General features: G+C 39.5%; 4 protein-coding genes and 1 non-coding gene across 6 annotated transcripts; 4 read left to right on the forward strand and 1 right to left on the reverse strand.

Moving 5' to 3' along the window:
• The first annotated feature begins 3,771 nt into the window (after positions 1–3,771).
• Positions 3,772–5,089, forward strand: LOC141905946 (uncharacterized). Its single transcript, XM_074795073.1, has 5 exons — positions 3,772–3,861; positions 3,935–4,138; positions 4,261–4,429; positions 4,636–4,701; positions 4,819–5,089. Exons 2-5 carry the CDS (start codon positions 3,941–3,943, stop codon positions 4,866–4,868), a joined length of 483 nt encoding a protein of 160 aa, XP_074651174.1. The 5' UTR covers positions 3,772–3,861; positions 3,935–3,940; the 3' UTR covers positions 4,869–5,089.
• A 127-nt stretch (positions 5,090–5,216) lies between these two features.
• LOC141905599 (guanylate cyclase soluble subunit beta-1-like) lies at positions 5,217–11,041 on the forward strand. 2 transcript variants are annotated; one of them, XM_074794534.1, is made up of 9 exons: positions 5,217–5,454; positions 5,994–6,224; positions 8,230–8,303; positions 8,402–8,514; positions 8,595–9,853; positions 9,923–10,063; positions 10,202–10,356; positions 10,434–10,621; positions 10,698–11,041. In XM_074794534.1, exons 2-9 carry the CDS (start codon positions 5,997–5,999, stop codon positions 10,859–10,861), a joined length of 2,322 nt encoding a protein of 773 aa, XP_074650635.1. In that variant the 5' UTR covers positions 5,217–5,454; positions 5,994–5,996; the 3' UTR covers positions 10,862–11,041. The 2 variants fall into 2 exon arrangements, with proteins under 2 accessions (XP_074650635.1, XP_074650636.1); XM_074794535.1 differs by lacking the exon at positions 5,217–5,454 and adding an exon at positions 5,556–5,603.
• A 233-nt stretch (positions 11,042–11,274) lies between these two features.
• Positions 11,275–11,348, forward strand: Trnan-guu (transfer RNA asparagine (anticodon GUU)). Its single transcript has one exon. It is a non-coding gene; the product is annotated as a tRNA-Asn (tRNA).
• A 1,040-nt stretch (positions 11,349–12,388) lies between these two features.
• On the forward strand, positions 12,389–15,642 carry LOC141905151 (protein fem-1 homolog B-like). Its single transcript, XM_074793924.1, has 2 exons — positions 12,389–12,449; positions 12,990–15,642. The coding sequence occupies exon 2, from the start codon at positions 13,013–13,015 to the stop codon at positions 14,975–14,977; it is 1,965 nt and encodes a 654-aa protein (XP_074650025.1). The 5' UTR covers positions 12,389–12,449; positions 12,990–13,012; the 3' UTR covers positions 14,978–15,642.
• Positions 15,643–15,820: 178 nt separating this feature from the next.
• Positions 15,821–19,587, reverse strand: LOC141906123 (betaine--homocysteine S-methyltransferase 1-like). Its single transcript, XM_074795331.1, has 9 exons — positions 19,454–19,587; positions 19,213–19,345; positions 18,889–19,007; positions 18,592–18,783; positions 17,388–17,535; positions 16,787–16,969; positions 16,477–16,708; positions 16,298–16,391; positions 15,821–16,208 (listed from the first exon to the last, which is right to left on the reverse strand). Exons 1-9 carry the CDS (start codon positions 19,460–19,462, stop codon positions 16,116–16,118), a joined length of 1,203 nt encoding a protein of 400 aa, XP_074651432.1. The 5' UTR covers positions 19,463–19,587; the 3' UTR covers positions 15,821–16,115.
• Positions 19,588–19,693: the final 106 nt, after the last annotated feature.

Genomic DNA, 19,693 nt, shown 5'->3' on the forward strand with positions numbered 1-19,693 from the left:
AGATCATTGGACAGTCTATACAATGAACACATCCCTGACGAATGCCTATAAGAATATGTTTTTCATTCTTATTTTTTTCGTCAACACGACTACAGTCTAATTTAGTATAGTATGTATAACAAGTAGATTTAATATCTATGTGTACGTAACTGCCAAACCACCCTTTGTTTGAGGTGAAAGTATGCCATTTCGGACTTAGAAGTGTATCCACTTTTTTCTATTTCAAAAGAAAAACTTTTAAACCTGACCTGATTTACTGTCCTTTTGAATACGTAGTTTGATTGATGACTCTTTATTAAAGATCTATGCGTCTTTTGCTGAATGGTGCATATTTTGCTAAGTGGAATAGTGAAGTAGTGGTTTTCTACACGGAAACCCTCATTTTTTAGAAGAAACCGCATAAAAGTAGCGAAAATCCGAATATTTTTATAAACAACTGAGATTCCTGAAGAATAGGTTGCAAGAAATTTCGACACTTCGACAAATGTAAGTAACAAACTCTCAATGTCCATTCTCTTTTCGTTTTATGAATTTGTTTTATGAACTTATTTTTTCTAGCTTAAGATGCGTTATTTAGTGTTATCGGCTCTGGTTTGTTAGGCGGTGACACTTTACTGCATTCAGCCAGGAGAAGCAAGAACATACCATTGTAAACGTTATTGTAGAGTTCGCTGCGTTAACAACCATGCAGCTAACAACCAAACATCTACGCGCAATGGTGACTGGAAAGTTGCCTCTTGACATCAGTCTCATTAAAAGCTACCAAAAACCTAATCGTGACAATGTAAATAAAACCCGATCAAGACTGTATATATGTAAGTGTACAAACATGTATTCAATATTCACTTCTTACTGACGGTCTATCAATACGCATAGCACTGTCCGTTTGATTGCGATACATTCACGGACCTAACTCACTGTATATTAGAAACACATAACTGCTCCCAGTGTAAAACTTATACCTTTAGGCAAATTCAGTACCAGATGTGAAGTACCAACTGCGCACCCCTTGACGGAGAAACCCATCCTCATTGGAGCTGCACCGTCGATGTCATACAACTACACTTCGGATACCCCAGGGCCATACTCTCATCTGGAAAATTTGCGTTTCGAAATGTGCTTTCTTCCTATCTAGTCAACACGCGGGATGATCAACTTAGAGGACTTCTACATCAACATCTACCCGAGAAAAAAAACCACAATAAACTATCTGACTATTTACACGTAGAAAACGACCAAAAAAATATAAAAATGGATAAAATGATCTTGTAATATAGCTATTTCCAGAATCTCATTGTATTAAATCAGGCAGCCAGAAAAATTCATCCCAATCAGTCGCTTGCCGGTTCAGACTGAATGGAAGATTGTTTGGATGAACCGGAACCGAATTTCCAATTATGTACTTCGATTTTAAAATATTCTGTTAACTCGACCGCCGATCAGACAACTATATCTGTACTTCGATTTCCGATTTCAAAATCAAACCCCCTGTTTCGCTCCCGGCAGGTGTTGTGGGTCTGTAAGGGACACTCAATCGAAAAATCAAACAAAATTTACCAGCCAAATAAATAAATAATGGGGACAATCCCTATTTTAAGATCAAAACAACCAAACAACTGGCAACCAAACAACTAACAAACCAACTGGCGGGTGGACTTGTGGTATCCGCTGCTATATCGCTTGCTACGGACGCAGGCGAAAACGAGATGTTTCTGACGTAGCCGCTGTGAGTTCTTTTTTCAGATTTTATGATATCATCATCAGTGTTATCTGAATCATTTTCAATTTTGAAACGAAAGTGATAAGAGACTGACTTATAGGAACCCGATACAACCACACGGCACCAAGAACACAATGTAGCGATTCCGAATGATTTCGACAGCTTCGATATAGACGAAGATGAAAAGATATCTATGGAAGAATTTGCCGCTGGAATGAGTTTGGATGACGATGATGCAAGATTCTTCATACACCAGGCCGACAATAATGGTAAGTTACGCGTATTATGTTGGCTAATCTACTCTTGCGATGTGTGTGATAATGCTCTTTAAGTTGAACTAATTATAGATTAGTTAACTGTATATCTCCTACATTGCAGACGACTCATTTGTTGACAGGGAAGAATTCAAACACGCTCCCTGGCCATTCCAGGAAAAGAATGATGGTAAGTGAAAAACTACTGCGAATTGTCTAACTTGTATAATATCTTTATCCTCGTTATTTCATGTAAAATCTCATTTTATATTTTCACAGTTGAATCGTGTGACTGCAAGAAACCATAACCGACTGAAACATGACAAATCGCTCTCACTAGACTAGCACATACCTACGTAGATTACTGCAACCGTCCAATTTATCTATATATGACATTTTTACTAATTTACTAATTCTATCGTGTTCCATGTATTTCTGTTATTCCTTATTGATGATGAAATAGAATATTGTTGTCGTCATAACACTTTTTGTAACAAATAATAGATCTGATGAGAATTTCATTCGCTATTATCGTAAAAAGAAAAAGATCAGTATGAGAAAGATCAGTATACAAAACACCTCATAATAAAACCATAAAGGAATCGAAAAAATATCTTTTACAAGGTACTACGATTCATACAACACGTTCCAATCTTGGAGTAATCATTTCATCGTTTTTTCGGTGCCGTGCCCGGCGGGCTTTGCCCGGTGGTAGTGGATCGAACACACAGTGGTATAACGTCGTTTTATGCAGAGGACGTTACTCAGTTTTTATGTCAAGTAAACCAAATTGGAATAAATTGAATTAAGGAAGACAAACAGTCAAGGTTCTCTATGTCATGAAGATGTGTGGGTTACATAAAATCGTCTTCAAATTCAAATAGCAGTCATCATCGTCATTGGATGATGAATTTTCTCAGTGTTCTAGAATTCTACGTGATCTTTGTAGACGTACGGCTACGTTGCACAAGAGTTTCTATGGAACTTCGTAATAGCCACTTTCTCTTCCCGCTAAGAGAAACCTCTGAAAGAGTCGAGAAGAAAACACAATATCCGTGTTTGGCGAATAAACGCGAGATATCCCACAATAAATACAAATGGGAAATTTGAAACAGTATTCCTATCCCATCTGTGATGTCTGGCTAAGAAAATGCCGCGATCATTCTGAATTCACATCTTTTCAGTGATTTTGGAGATTTCATTTCAAATTCTTGATTCATATAAATCTAGTTATAAATTGCATTCATTAGTTCGCCTATATTCACCTATACGATTGATCTTCGTATTTGTCTTTCCGGTTCTTACGTTAACATCATAGCTATACAGCCTAGTATATTAGGTCTACCTAAGCGATCTGTGCCAAGATTATCATGATAACTTAAATCGAAAAGTTCCAAATAACTTGATAATATTGTTTTTCGTTCTAAAGGGTGTACGTAACTTTTTAAACACATTTTTAAAATCTACATTGCAAGAATTCATCTAAATGCGTAAATAGAATTGAAAATTCCCCCGAAAATAATCGACCATGTCAGTACTTGAAAGGATATTCAGAAATTTCAGACAATTCTCGCAGATATACAAGAAATGTTGATGTTTGTCGTACTGCCATACGACCCGCGCATAATATTTTCACGAGTGCTCTGCAAACTTCCCTACAGTTTTTTCGAGTGGGGGAAAGTACTTCACGTCGAACTTTGAATAACTTCTCAAGCACCCATGCATTCTTGTTGAATGAAAATTTCTAATCAGGGAAAACCCATATCCGTGATGAAAACGTATAAAAGTCGAGAAAATCCGAATTTCTCTCATAAACAAGAGACTTTTCTGAGGAATAGGTTGCTAGAATCATCAACTCTATATTAACATATTCATCAGAACTATAAGGTTAGTTACAACTCTCAAGTAGACATAGCAGCCAAATGCATTCCAACATGTAATTTGTTTGCTTTTCTTCTAGCCGAAGATGCGGTCTTTTCTGATATTGGCACTGGTTTGTTTGGTGACTCTCTGTTACGTTCAGCAGGGAGAAGCGAGATTCCGTTGTCGGCGTTATTGTCGATTTCGCTGCTACTACAGATTTGGATCAGGCTACCGATGTGGTGTATTTTGCTCCTTCAGATGCTCATTCCGCGGCAAACGCGACGTTTCGTCAGAAGGCGCGGTAAGTTTTATTTTTATTCTACTTGAGGCCCAACGTGATCTTGTACGTATATACTTCAAATTCAATGTATTTCTTAAACGCATTAAAAGAGAATTTTCAGCGTTGATATCAACGTTTTGTAGGCAGCGGCAGCCAATGCAACAAAAGCAAAACACGAAGTAGAGATTCCGAATAATTTCGATTTCTTCGATATTAACGAAGATGGAAAGATATCATTGGATGAATTTGCTGCAGCGTTGGATATGGATGATGAAGACGCCAAATTCCTGATGCATCAAGCCGACAAAAACGGTAAGTTGCATTCAAAACTCGAGAGGACGTAGTCACTTTTTAAAAGTATTCACAAGCGATCCATTTGAAAAAGAAATCTAAACATGAAATGCTATCATAATTTCAAAATTTACATTTTCTAAACTTTTTGGTGCTGTGTAGGCCTACAGCCCGAATGAATCATTTTATGAAGAATATGAACTCAGTTTTTATATGCTTTAATGCAGAGGACTCATTTGTTGACAAGGAAGAATTCAAAGCGGCGCCTTGGCCATTCCAGAAGAAAAACGATGGTATGTATGATTCGATTTCATGTTGGAAGTTATCTAGCATATAAGAATATTCATTTGCTTAATTCTAGAATATGTTATATAAGTATCTTAATGCAAAATATCTTCCTTTATTTCCAGTTGAAAATTGTGACTGCAAGACACCAGATCCAAAACCGAAGAAAAATTAAATTATCAATCACTGTAGATAACTCAATGTCAATTTCCTAGATAATGGCAACCGTCCAATTTCATGCTCTTGATATGACGCTTTATATGTCGATTTGTAAGAAACAGTTCATATTCATATATGAGATTATAGATTTTTTTTTTGCTTTTTATGTAAAATAATATTTCCTATAGAAGAGAGTGATCTGTAAAATGCCATGAAATAAACTTTTACAACCTAGATGTGTATATAAATCTGATTCGTTCTCAAATGTCTATTCTAACCGTTCTTGTGGTAACTGAGGAGTGAGGAAAATTCACCACAAACCGTCTTTGTGCCGCGCCTTCGCGGTATAACTGACAGAATGTGGTTGTATGCTAAAATCATATTTCTCGATGAGAATTCCAAATAATCACGAATGTCTAAATGAGAGAGATACTAACGCTGATGATGTTAGTGGCTGGAACAGACACAGCGGTAACGTCGTACGCTAGCGGATGACGTCAATTTATTGATAAGCAGCGGCCTTATCGATTGGTACTGCAATAATGGCGGCTGTCGCTTCATATTCTGCACTATACTGCCGCGTCTAGTAGGCTTACATTACGGTACGTAATAGAATACGTCAAAGCATACATATTTGTTGTTGTTTTTTGAGATAAACGAGGTTATTTGGATAAGCGTATACAATTGTAACTGATATGTATTCTGGAGACCGGCGTTAGTAATAGGTGTTAGCTAATGAAGCTTACCAAAGGTGATTATCCGTCAAATTTCCGTGTAGTATCTCATAGTGCTACTGTGATTTTTGATTGCTTAGTTTATAATATATCATTCAGTCTTGTAAACTGGGATTTAGCTGTTGGCAAATATCAAAAATATATATGATGATGCATCAGTACGGTACGTAGGATTTCACGGGTATCTAGCTCGATAAGAGGGAAGTCTCTTGTTGCGGGAGCCTCTAGATATATTATATGTTATTTTGCAAACAACAGAACAGAGCCAGATGGCATTATACATGAACATATTTCTTCATGAAAAATACATTCTTTATCTTTTACTCGATCTCGAAAAACGTATTCGACTCACTGACATATTGCTGATGATTTAACTATCATAAACATTTTTTTTTTCATTTTCAAAGACGATGAAGCATAAATCAACTAAGCTACTGAGCCGATCGAAATCGTTGGAATACTTCGATGAATCGCCGATCGACGAAAGTCCACCAGCCGCCGACTTCCGCCGGAAAAGCATCTGCGTACCTCGGTTGAATCCGGAAAGTAGGCGAGGTTCACGATGCGACACGATTCATTCCTCGCGTGCCGGTAGCCTGTGTTACTATAGACACAGAAAGAGAAACTGCTTCATTGAGGTGAGCTACTAAAACATCATCTGCAGCCTGTTGGCGATACCGAAAGAAAGCGATGAAAAGTAGTAAGGCATCAGGGCCCAGTTTCACAGAAAAGTTAAACTCAAATTTTTGGTGTAATTGCCATTGGTAACTTCATATCTTCAATGAGGACAACAATTTAAACTTAACTGTTTTAGGCTTAAACTTTTTCGTGAAACTGGGCCCTGGGATGACGAACATGATCGTATATATCTTTTATGAATACAAACATATGAAGGTATAGATTCATTTTAGGTATTTCACAATCATAGTTTTAAGATGAATTTCAATCGTTAACCGATCTTGTAGTCATCGTAAATGGGAAAAAGAGACTTAGGCGTGTGTGCTGATATAAACATCTCGAGAAATTATCTTCAGACAATGTATTACCCGTTACATCGCCGCTGTCTTAACATTTCCAGTACCGAAGTAAGGCATGGGAATCTATGAATTCACCCATTATTTCAAAAGCATTAGATTTTGATGAACTCTCGCTTTTTGAAAAATAACATGTAGTTGCCGTTATTTCTTAAAATGTCTTATTTACATTTTTTCAATGTTTGCTATGCAATGTCTGATCCTTCTCTTTCGAGTTCGCTGTTATTCCTATATAATGCGTTTTTCGTATTGTTCCGATGTGTTTTACTTACTATGGCTCTCTTTGGTTGTAACCAGATAATAGATAGTTTCCTTCCTGTCGCGAAAATTCTACGGTCATTAATCTTGATTTGTTTACACGCGGCGACGGCAGTGGTGCTGATTTCCAGGTCCTCTATGCGGTTGTTATCCGCGTGTAGTCTATCCCTTCTCACCTCACTCGGACAAACAATACGGGTCTACACTTGAAGGAACTGCGCAGCGTTTCTTATCAGCACTGTTCGGGAAAAAAAATTTATTTTCCTGTGCCTTTTGAAGAAGGGTAACCACCGAGATATTCGCCGTCATATTCCTTTGGGCCTTTCGGGTGTTATCGTTATAAGTACAGTAAGCGTGTGGAGCATGTTGTATGCGTTGTTGCATTAGTTGTCATGTCATCGCCGGATAAAGACGACGTCTGTTCGGATTTGTTGAACGATGGAATACGATACGGAGCGTCGCGGCGATTTTCGCTGTCAGGGGCTGAAGCCTGGACAAGGCCTCCTTCACCTAGCGTGGGAACGGTCCAGTCAGACAATGGACGGATGGGAGATCGACCGGCGACGAAAAGATCATTCTCAATCGCTGGATCAAAAGTTGAGTCTACTCTGAGGGAAGGCTTTCGGAGCAGTGAGTCTGTATCGCCGAGGAGATTCTCCCTGTTTTCGAAAGACGGGAATAATCTAGCATATTCAGCCGCTGTTTTAAATAAATTTCGGAGAAAGGTGAGGTTGAATGTGTAATAGCCATAAATGATGATATTCAGATATCAATTTTCATCACATTACGAGTCGAAATGATACTTAGTCTTCATTTATTTTTGCGGATATGAATTAGTGAAGTTTAAAAAAATGTGTCGGCGATTATCAGAAATTTTGAAAATTTGTGAAGTTACTGCGCAATACAATCATCATAAAGTTACATCCATCCTTAGTGAAATGATTCTTATAAAATGTAGCGACACAGCGATAGTCTCTTGTATGTATTGCAATAGTAATGGTTGCTTATTAACGAAGGTCTCGCTGGGGTTGGTGTCAGTGTATATTAATAGTGTTTTAATTAGCAAGGGCGGTTTCCATTGTGAGATCATATACTAAGAGTCGATTATGTTTATCAACGGCTTACGAACGTGCATATCAATATCAATATTCGAACGGCAAAATAACCTTCCGAAAATTTGATTCAAATTTTCTTAATATTCTTAACCAAGCCATAATTTCGCAATATCTATGTCGTAAGTTTTCTCTGGAAAAATTGAATGATGTTGGTCATTCTGTAGAAGCATACATTAGATCTCTATAACAAATTCGAAAAATTAACTTTTTTCGTCACTTTTTGATTATTCTTACAGCAAGGTTTTGTGAAACAAGCTCTAGAAAGATTGGTGGTCAGAAACTACGGCGACGATGTATGGGATCAGATTAGGTAGCCACTATACAGTACTGTGTATTATGAATTCGAGTCAATCTGGACTCGAAAGAAAACTTTTGATTCTTATACATTTATATATACATGTATTTCAGCCGCAAGATTTTCTCGAAATCTCGTGAAAGATTGGAATCGGAATTTCTATCGAGTTTACTGAACGATGATCAATTGGCATTTGATATCGTGGAAACTGCATCGCAAATTATCAGTAAGATCTATTGTGGAATACACGGACTACACAAAGCGGATGGAATAAATATTTCAATAACGAGGTGTTTTCTATTTCAGAAATACCAAAATGTAAAATCTGGGAAATGTTTGGCGAGATGTTTTTCGAGTTCTGTGAGGAATCTGGCTACGATAAAATTCTACAAGTACTAGGCGGCACACTAATGGAATTCCTTCAAAACCTCGATGCTTTACACGACCACCTATCTACGATCTACCCGGGAATGCGCACTCCTAGTTTCCGCTGCCTCGAACGAAAAGATGGCTCCATTTTGCTGCATTTCCAGTCGGATCGAGAAGGCTTGGAATACATAGTTGTGGGTTTGGTGAAATCAGTCGCGCGTGAACTGCACAGTAAAGAGGTCAACGTAGAAATCGTAAGCAATTCCGAATTCAACGATTCATATATACAGTTCTTGATAACGGAAAAGACTTGTTCAGATTCACCACTAAGTCCCGGTCCGGTACCGTCGCATACACGACTTACTGATGATTACGGCGGACTGATTGGCAATCAACCGTTAATAAGTCCTCAAACATTCTGCAAGTTATTGCCGTTTCACGTAATTTTCAATCGAAGATTGAAAGTCACACAGGTCGGGAATTCGCTGTCTAGAGTTATACCAGAAATAGATGAGCCCAGATATACCATGAAATCGTTGTTTGAGATTTATCGTCCGTGTATCGAGTTTAACTTTGATATGATCGTTCAACACTCGAGCGCTGTGTTCGTCGTGCGGGTCAAACCGAACAAGATTCGCAAGTGTCCGATGTCGGGTTCGAACGAATCGCTCGAGGCCGAGGAACCGGAGACGGCCGATCGCTCCAAATTGCGGCTGAAAGGGCAAATGTTGTATATTCCGGAATCGGATTTGATCGCATTTCTCTGCTCTCCTTACATCAGCAACCTGGAAGATCTTCACGAACGTGGACTGTACCTGAGCGACATTCCGGTCCACGATGCTACCAGAGATCTAGTACTATTGAGCGAACAGTTTCGTGCCGAATACGAACTTACTCAACGATTAGAAACGATGACCGAAAGACTTCAACAAACTTACAAAGAACTAGAAATCGAGAAACAATTGACCGATAAGTTGGTATATTCTATATTACCACCTTCAGTAGCGAATGAACTAAGAGTTGGACACGCAGTCGAAGCCGTCAAATATGACTTGATAACATTACTGTTTAGTGGTCTGTGTGATTTTAACGAAATATGTGAAAGAAGTTCCCCGAGAACAATAGTCGATTTGCTGAATGATTTGTATACTAAATTTGATATGATTTCAGACCCTAAAGTTTACAATGTCTATAAGGTAAGTATCGACGGGATATCGAAATCGCTACGTGATCTGGTATGAGATACGCGTGTCGTTATCTTTAAGGTTGAAACTGCCGGAGATAAATATTTGGTGGCAAGCGGTCTTCCAGAATGGACATCTTCCCACGCTCGTAACATAGCACTCCTGGCACTAGAGATGGTGGACATAGCGAAAGAGATAGTTATCAACGGTATTCAAGTGAAAGTACGTCGATTACGAAGAATTCAATAGAAATAAGAGAATGGGAGAAAGGGAGTGTGTATGAATGAATATACTTATATCCATAGATTTCCTCAGATGCAAATCCGTTGCATATCTATGGTATTCTTTAAACAATTTCAGCTCGCTATCGGGATTCATACCGGGGAGGCTGTAGCTGGTGTGATTGGACAGAAACTGCCTCGATATTGTGTTTTCGGGGATACTGTAAATATTGCCAGCCGAATGGAAACTCACAGCGAAGCGAACAGCATCAACGTATCCGAAGTCACTCAGCGGTGAGTAACGTCCCAGGTAGGCCGCTGTATGAAGACTCGGAATTTACTAATCCGTTCCCTTAATCCTTTATTCGAAGATATCTCCAAGAGTCGGAAAACTTCGACCCGACGTTCGAATTTAAGGAACGTGGACCGATCAAAATCAAAGGTAAAACCAAGCCGATAATCTGTTACTATTTGACGAGAAAACCACGAAATCTGCCGGCTTTACAGATGTTACTAGAAAGTGGGCTGGTAATACGAGATCCAGATGACCCGGCACCAAGTAAGTTACCTCTGTTTATACGGAATTTAATCACGGGTCTCGCAGTGTATAATGTCATATCTTACTCTATTTTCAGTCGACTTGTTACAGCGCAGACGGAGAAGCGAAACGTTGTTCCGGTTCCACGAAATGCCGCGCAGTAATCGACGATTGAGTGACTTCCCGTGCCCTCCGTCACCAAAACCCTTCGACATTCCGACTATCTGCGTCGATAGTGCTACAACTAACAATAGCGACTGAACGATGACCATCAAATAAATAATTTGGGTTTGGTTTTTTATTTCAAGAACTTATGAACTTACGACCAGCCTGAACGATGATAACTCCATGGCTCTATCTAAATATGTATATTTAGTGTTGGTGTTAATTTGTTTACGTATTTTAGTTTTGTAGAGTTTAATATAAATGTTAATACGATCGATGGAGATATAATAAATATTACATAGATGTTTAAAAGTTGTTTGATTCGGTTTTCGCTTGCATCAATTGATTATCGAGGACTATAGTACATGTTCTTCGGTAACTAAAATCAAATTTAAATGGGATTCTAATGACAAATTAATTCTGCGACTAGCTCTTAAGAAAAAATCCCATTGCGAATTATCGTTGACGCTTGGACGACCGTTTAATCAATAGGTTTGAACCAAGTATCTGTCTCTGTGGCGCAATAGGTCAGCGCGTTCGGCTGTTAACCGAAAGGTTGGTGGTTCAAGCCCACCCAGGGACGCTTCAACCTTTTTGATTTTCTATATCTTTGGTCAAATGATGTATGTGGATGTGAACATGACGTCTATGCCGAATCGAATTAGAGAATAAATATGTTCTACAAAAGGGGTAGAACTTCTATCCATTTTATATTTACTGGAGACAACTTCTAATGCAAAATACAATCCAATAAAGATACAAACACCATTTTTGACCAAAAGTAGAACCAAACCTTGCATGGCTCACCAAGCATAAAAAGGTGAAAAGCAACTCTGGTTCGGACACAAGTAGCCTACGTGCGTATTATTTGTTTATATATTGTTAACAAATAGACGAGCTGACAATCTGAACAAATTACATAGTTTTGAACCATTTGTAACGGAAATGGTATTTTCAACGTAAGGTGGAACCAAATATTTTGTAGGCCTACTCAGCGCTCGTAGGCAGCCGCGTCAGGCACCCTCTCCCCTTATTGTGGGATTTTCTACATAGTATGGCCACAAGCAACACGGGTCGTGAAATTAATCGTCGAGAAAAAGTCTCCTCAAAATTGGCCGCCCGACCCGGCCGCGAGCAATGCCGATTTTGATATTTGTGTATATGGTCCTGCTTTATTGTATTTGGTTGGAGACCTGGAGATGCCACCTTGAGCACTACATCATTTCCATAGCACTGGTCGAACGGTGTTAAGTCGAAAATTTGTTATGTCATTTTATCTCTTTGAGGCACAATTTAGGTACTTTCTTTCATTATCAAAGGGCCCTGGCACTTGAGGCCGCTGGGATGAGCGGCCCGCGGCCGGAGATCGGTACGAGTCATTTATTGTTTTCTGTAGGACCTATCATGATATATAAAAATCGGTTTTGCAATATTCTTATATTCGTGTTATTTCTCTAGATTAGCCAGCTCTTTCAATCATCCAATTCATTTCATAAACGAAAATAATGGCTCGCGATTTACCACAATAAAACTGAATTGATAATTGAAATGATACGTTAAAATGAATCGGTTACAAAGAGACCGATTCTCTGACCCGCGATCGATTTCGACAGTGGTCCACACCCGGAAGTTAATGATGGTGTCAAGCAATTAATTCCATTTTTCTTTATTTATTTGCGTGAAGGTAATTAATAGGGCCTACTGATTAGATGATCGTGTTAAGAATATTTACTTGACGCCACAGAACTGTCAGTCCTAGGTCTCTAAGAGTCATAATTGTGGCCAATTAGAGATGCAGCTTTTGCCGTTGTTTTTTTGGCCTCGTCGTTTAGTTTTTATCATCCGTTGCTGGTTAATTTGACTTTAGGAGAATCAGACAATGTCGATAGTCAATATGGTAGATATTTATTTTGCCATATTCAGGCCGCTTTGTGCTTCACTGTTGTATTCCCCTCCCAACAATGTATTTCTGCAGTATGTAAAAATGCTGACAGTGAGAAATCACCGTTTTGATTATACAGATTCTGTAGGCCTACGTGATGAGCTCTAGTGTAATAGAAGAAAATTTCATGCCCATTGAGGCCTATTGGCAAAATATCTATTTCCAATCAATATTTCGATATCATCTACTCTCTCCGTCTGAAACTCGGCCTCTGAAACTCGGCCTCTGTCGTACTATAACTTGTTGTTCAATGTACGAAAAAATTTATGCTCCTAATTTCAGGTCATTGAATAACGATTGCAGATATGGCTACAGATCTGGCTGATCGCCCACGACAACAAGCCTCCGTGAAATCGTCATCGGACAGTTACGCGCTGACGCGTAAAGTGTTTAAAGCAGCGCGGGACGGGATGGCGATCAGTTTATACGCGTTACTGTGCAGTAAAACCCCGGACGAGATTCACGAAGCTTTGACGTATCAATCAGAAGAAGACGGACAGAAAACGACTCCTTTGATTATATCGGCGCGTAACGGTCACGCGAGGGTCGTGCGATTATTACTGAAAAACTTCGAAGTCGACATCGAACAAACGGGCACCGTTAAATTCGACGGCTTCGTAATCGAAGGCGCGACGTCGCTGTGGTGCGCGGCCGGCGCCGGCTGCTTCGAGGTCGTGCGGATCCTCGTCGAGTTTGGCGCCGACGTCAACCACGCGACGCTGTCGAATTCGACCCCGTTGCGCGCGGCTTGCTTCGACGGCCGTTTGGAAATCGTGAAGTTTCTCTTGTGCCACGACGCGAAGTTGACGATCGCGAATAAATACGAGAATACGTGTTTGATGATTTCGTCATATAAGGGACATCACGATGTTGTTAGCGCCCTGCTGGAGGCCGGTGCCGATACGGACGCTCGAGCGCACTGCGGAGCAACGGCGTTACACTTCGCAGCCGAATGCGGACATTTAAACATCGTCAAAACGCTCATTCAGCACGGCGCTTCGTTTATAAAAAATACGAATAATATGGATCCGTTGATGGTCGCGGCGGAAAACTGTCAGACGGAGGTCGTCGAGTATTTCATATCCGGCTCGTTGGATAACATCACGATTGAGCGACGAATCGAGGCGTTAGAATTGATGGGGACGGTTTTCGCGAACGACAAGGACCACTACAGCATCGAGAAAGCGTATAATTACATGTGGCTGGCGATGGTCGAACGCAACGCGGCGAGCATCGGCGCTAAAACGCGTAACCAACCGATCGCCGCGTATCGGAACCACGTCGAGTGTCAGAGCCTCGACGAGTTAGTCGCGATCGAACACGACCACGATTCGCTGCACATGGAATCTCTAGTCATACGCGAACGCATTCTCGGCGAGGACAACGCCGAGTTGACGCATCCGATTATCTTCCGCGGCGCCGTGTTCGCCGATCAGGCCCTGTTCGATCGTTGCATCGCCCTCTGGATGCACGCGTTGAAACTACGTCGTCGTAACTCGCGCGCGATCGGTAAAGATTTGCTGCGTTTCGCGCAGGTTTTCTCGCAGATGATTCACCTGGGCGTGAATTTGAACTTCGACGACGTTTACCTCGTTTTGGAGTTCTGCATAAACCAACTGGAGAAGGATTGGCGAACGAAGGGGTCGTGGGCGCCAACCGAGGCCATGTCCTCCATGTCGTTGTCGTTGAAGGGGAAAGATCCGTTGGAATATGACGTACACACGGCTCTTTATCTGATCGCGTTGATTTGTAAAATTAAAATCAACAAAGCTCAAGAATTTCAAGTTTGTAAACTCGTTTATAGATTCACTCAGATGGAGATTCGTTTGAAGAATGGATTCACCCCGTTGCACATGGCCGCGTGCTCGACTACGATGGTCGATGACTTCCACGTGGCGGACGTCGTCGGGTTTCCGAGCGCGCCGATTACGAAATTGCTGATCACGTGCGGCGCCGATGTGAACGCGCGTGACAACGCCGGAAACACGGCGCTTCACGTCATCGTCCAGTACGACAAGCCGATCAGCGATTTTCTAACTTTACACTCGATTATCGTGTTATTGTGCGAGTATAACGCACACACCGACCTCGCGAACTACAGGGGCAAATCAGCGATGGAAACCTGCACGACGGGCGTCGCCGAAATCATCCTCAGAACAATGAGAAATGTGTCGCTTAAATGTCTGGCGGCGAAGGTCATCAAGAAGAACAATGTGCCGTATAAAGGGGAAATTCCTGTTCCTCTCGAAGAGTTCATCGAATTACATTAATGTTGATATAAACAAGATCTTTCTGTTTCGTAATCATGACATTAGTTATTAGTTAACTGTACCGATGAATTTTATATTAATGGTAAATTGTTAAGCCGGTGAGGTGTGTGTATAGTAGACTCTGCTTGCCTTAGATATCCCAGTACTAATAAATTCTCATCTTCTCGGGATATGAGATCCTCCATTGTCAGTATTCTGCGTCAAAGTATGATATCCCTGTTTGCATTTAAGTTTCTAATCAAGCAACCGCAGGATATCTAATAATGGAATCAAGAATTTCCTGTATCCTGTCGGGATAGTTTTTTATTTCAGTTATAAGTAACCCAAAAGTTAAGTAATTTCGGGATACTGCTTAAATCAAGCAGCGTTGGAGCAAGAAAATTTGTCAGACCAGGCAATTGACTCTGGGGTAAGCTATGTCTACTTTAGTGCGTTTCAATTCTTTTGATATTTCCTTAAGAATGAATGAATTTAAAGTGCTCAGATTATTTATTTGAAGAGTTTATAAATATATGTGTTAAATTTGCTGAAAAAATAGATTGTCATCTATGTCTTAATTATTTACTTCATGTGCCTTGCTCCTGTCTTAGAATACATGATGAATCTAATACTAAGAGGTAAATGGTATGAACTCCTCTAAACATTTGTTGTTTTTGAATAGTTTTCTTTTGGCATTAAATTATGCATGAATTCTTCATATTGAAATTATTGGAGTTGTTTAGATTTTTTGTATCTGGTGGAAAGATTTGAACATCGGTATAATATCCTTGTTTGGAACTAGAGATGCTCACAATGAAAATGCTGAAAACTTTGTTTTGTTACATCAAAAGTGATTTTATTTACATAAAGGAAAAATGTCCTTATACATTATACACAAACAAGATGAGACCACAAAAAAAAAAAAGATTTATATCAACCAACAATTATAGTCAAATTCATCAGAATTAATTAGAACAAAGATTGAAGCCACTGTTTTAAGTGACCGAATAAAAGTCCATAGTGCTTCTTAATGAAACAATGAATTCATAATAAAACATGAAATATGCCGCCAATGCATTCTCTCAGTGAGTAGAATGTCTAGCCTGAACAGTTATTACATCATATGCATATGATCAATTGTCATGATACATTAGTTATTTTAAGAATCGCCGTTGCATTGAAGTGATTTCTTAGACAGTTTCAGTTCCTCACTGGTAGTTTCTTCTTTATGCTGCTTAAGAACTTCAGATCCCTGAAATATCAAAACAAAGATATAGATATCTTTATTAACTAAAGCGCCTGAATTGTCACGCTTATTGTATAGAGTAAACCACTACATACCTGAGTGATGCCCCAGGCATCCGGTTTAGAACAACTCGGGCAATATGGACGGCCACTGGCTGGTCTTAGATTCTCCCAGTATTCGCGAGTCGCTCTACAAAGTATAATTAATCGTTTGAATGAAACCTTAAAACAATTTAGTTTCATGGAATAGCAATCAATTCATGACTTATCCTTACCTAGCTCTAACCCATGGCTTTGTGTGCATCTTTAAGCCTCCGGCCCATTGGATATGTTTCTCTGAACCGGCGGGCAGTTTACCCCCTCGCTCGGCGCTCAGTTCCTCGGCTATAGCCCGGATGTGGTACGCCTCGAATCCGCAACAACCACCGATGAATCGTACACCCAATTCCCAAGCATCCCTCGCGTATTTATGCATGTCAAAACGTGTGCAGATTCGGGGTTCAAGACCTACAACACAAAATAAAACCATTTCAAATACCTGTTAAGTGTAGATTCCACAAATACTTGGCGGGCATATTCACTTACCGAATGGAAATTCTGGTAGATCAATGAATCCTTGCTTGTTAGTATCGGGAGTTTTAAATGCGAGTGGTTGGGCCATCAAATACGGTTTGAGACCTTCCTTATCGAGTGCGGCCTTCATTAAACGCAATCCTTCCAATTCGACCTCGGGATCGAAATGACAGTTCAAACCGACAATATCGGCTTCTGTAAAACACAATTGTACAAGACGATGAATTAAAAGCTATCAGGAAAACCGTAGATAAACAGATTGGAAACTGCAAAGTTGATGTTCAATTGTCTTTGGTCTATTTTGTACAGTGGAACCTCATCACAATGAACTTCAGGGGACCAGAAAATCAGTTTTAGTTCGTTATATTGAGCATGAAGTTATCAATAACTGATAAATTGTTATATCTGAGTTCATTATAACGAGGTTGCGCTTTATGTAGTGTAGGCCTATGCTCTTTGATAAAGTCAATATCTGATGGTTATTCACACGGAAGGTTTTGTCTCCTTCGCAACAAGTAAAACCCGAATCCCGTCTCACCGAGAGATTTATATCATTAAACATTGCGTCTAACTATTAGGTCATTGACAATAGATGACAAAAGAATTAACTCACTGGCTCTAGCCATACGAACAGCACATTCTCCAACAGATACTCCATGTAAATCACCCTCCGGTCCGATACACATCGTAGCAGCGACCGGCATTTTCGATTCCAAACATACTTCTATCGCCCACTCCATCTCTTCAACATGTTCGAAGTACTAAAAATTGTTGAAGAAGAATTCAAATTAAAATCATAAATCGGAAGAAACTGAGTTTAAACAGAAATATTTTTCTGATGATAGTTGAAATTTGAAGAATAAAATTTATCCACATATTCAAAGAATTATAAGAGCCTTACCTATTTAGATTATAATGGGTCAATCAACAAATTACACATGTATTAACATGTAGGTCTATGTTTGTCCTATTAATACAACTTTGTGTATCGTAGATATTCATATTGATAACCCATTAAGTCTTATGATAAAGAGAAAATGTTAAGTTGTTTTGCGTTCAATAATCTCCTTCGAACTGGTTCTATCAAGAATTTCAAATACCCGGTAATAATATATCATCTTTGTTTACTGGAGGATCTCATTTAGAGGTTAGATATCTAATGACCTGAATCTAGTACACTACACAGTAAAATATGTCAACAATGAATGATAGCAGGATGTGGCATCTTGCCAATTGAATTGTATGCAAACACCAGCTGCGCGATCATGCAAATGAAATACAGCGTGCCGCAGAATCAGATAGGCCTACATCACATGGCTTATATCAGTCAAATAGGAAAAAATAGACCGACATTCAGCAGCTGGTTATCAATACAGTGGATGGAGCCTATTCAATTATCTATATTGGCTATAACAAACCTGGAATTTCTTCCCAAATAGAATTTTAAGCATCTCATATTGGATACAACACACAAACTATATTGGTTTAATAACGAACAGGGGCCAGAGGTACTCGGTTTCATGAAAAAGTTTAAGCTTAAATCAGTTAAGTTTGAATTGCTGTCCTCATTCAAAGTATGATGAAACCAATGGCAATTACACCAAAAATTGTAGGTAAACTTTTTCGTGAAACTGAACCCAGTTCCTCAAAATTTGGTTGAATAGATAAAATGGTAACAATGAAGTTTACATTGTCACTTTGCCACAGGTAAACTAAAACCAATTTCTGAGCATCCGACACCTCAATTTTCGGGTCACCCAAAATTCGTTGTCTGCATGTCTGATATACTGGCATACAAAATTTTTAATTTTACTCACTTCCGCAATTAGGAAATCAACGCCATTTTGAACAAAAACTTCGACTTGATGACGGAATTCTTTCTGTGTCGCTTCTTTGCCCAATCCGCTGAGATACGTAGGGGTTTGTGATAGACCGCCAGCAACCAATGCATCGCCTTCAGCTGCAACGCTTTTGGCTAAATCACACGCCGCTTTGTTTATACTTCTTCCCTGAAAAATTCAAAACTCGTTTTATAAAAAATGCAGATTTTGCAGATAATCTCGCAATAATGTGCAATAATAAATAAATAAATCCCTAGTACGGTAATTGCGTACAGAATATTTATCTTGGGCAACATTGCCACGGTTTTGAAGTTTGTCATCGCTTGCGTAAAAAGTGAATGCTTGCATAACATCAGAACCTGCCCTCAAGAACTCCCTGTGAAGCTGACGAACTGAAAATCAAGAAATCATGCATTGAGCATTCTGGAAATAACAAAGATTACCCAAACGACAGCACTAAGCAAATTCTGGCTGAACTCTTCAAGCCCATGATCAATAAATTTAAAATGATATTTTTATTGATTAAGCATAACATCCATCCATACATAGAACTGTAGTAGGATCCATTGCTCTATCACAGGCACTACACAAACTAACCTGCTTCAGGGTGTTCCACACAAGCCTCTGGGGTCCAAGGCCCTGCTTTTACATAACCTCTTTTTTCAAGGGCAAACACAAATCCACCATCACCAATCACTGGGCCTTCAGCCAACCTTTCTAAAATCCCTTTCTGTGAAGAGAGGAGAGAGACAGAGATACATTGACATTTGGATTGCAGAGAACAAAATGGCCATCATCCATCTAAACACTAAGCGTGAAGCAAGAATAAAGTACCTACCTTAGACATAGTTGGTGTCTTCTGATTTCCTCAACTTGAAATTCACAACAATGATTTGATTGTAATGACCAGCTTCCTTCTTTTGAAAATCACCCAAACCAGCTCAGCATTTATACTACGAATTAGATCAGGTCAATATGCATTACTTATCATGTAGGTTGAATAGAATGCGTTGGATCAACACAAAAACACGATTAACAGCCTCAAATGAATAATTCTAAAACCTGAATAGTGATAAAT

Source organism: Tubulanus polymorphus, chromosome 5 (genome assembly GCF_964204645.1).
Source record: "Tubulanus polymorphus chromosome 5, tnTubPoly1.2, whole genome shotgun sequence".
In the NCBI taxonomy this organism is placed as follows: Eukaryota; Metazoa; Nemertea; class Palaeonemertea; order Tubulaniformes; family Tubulanidae; genus Tubulanus; species Tubulanus polymorphus.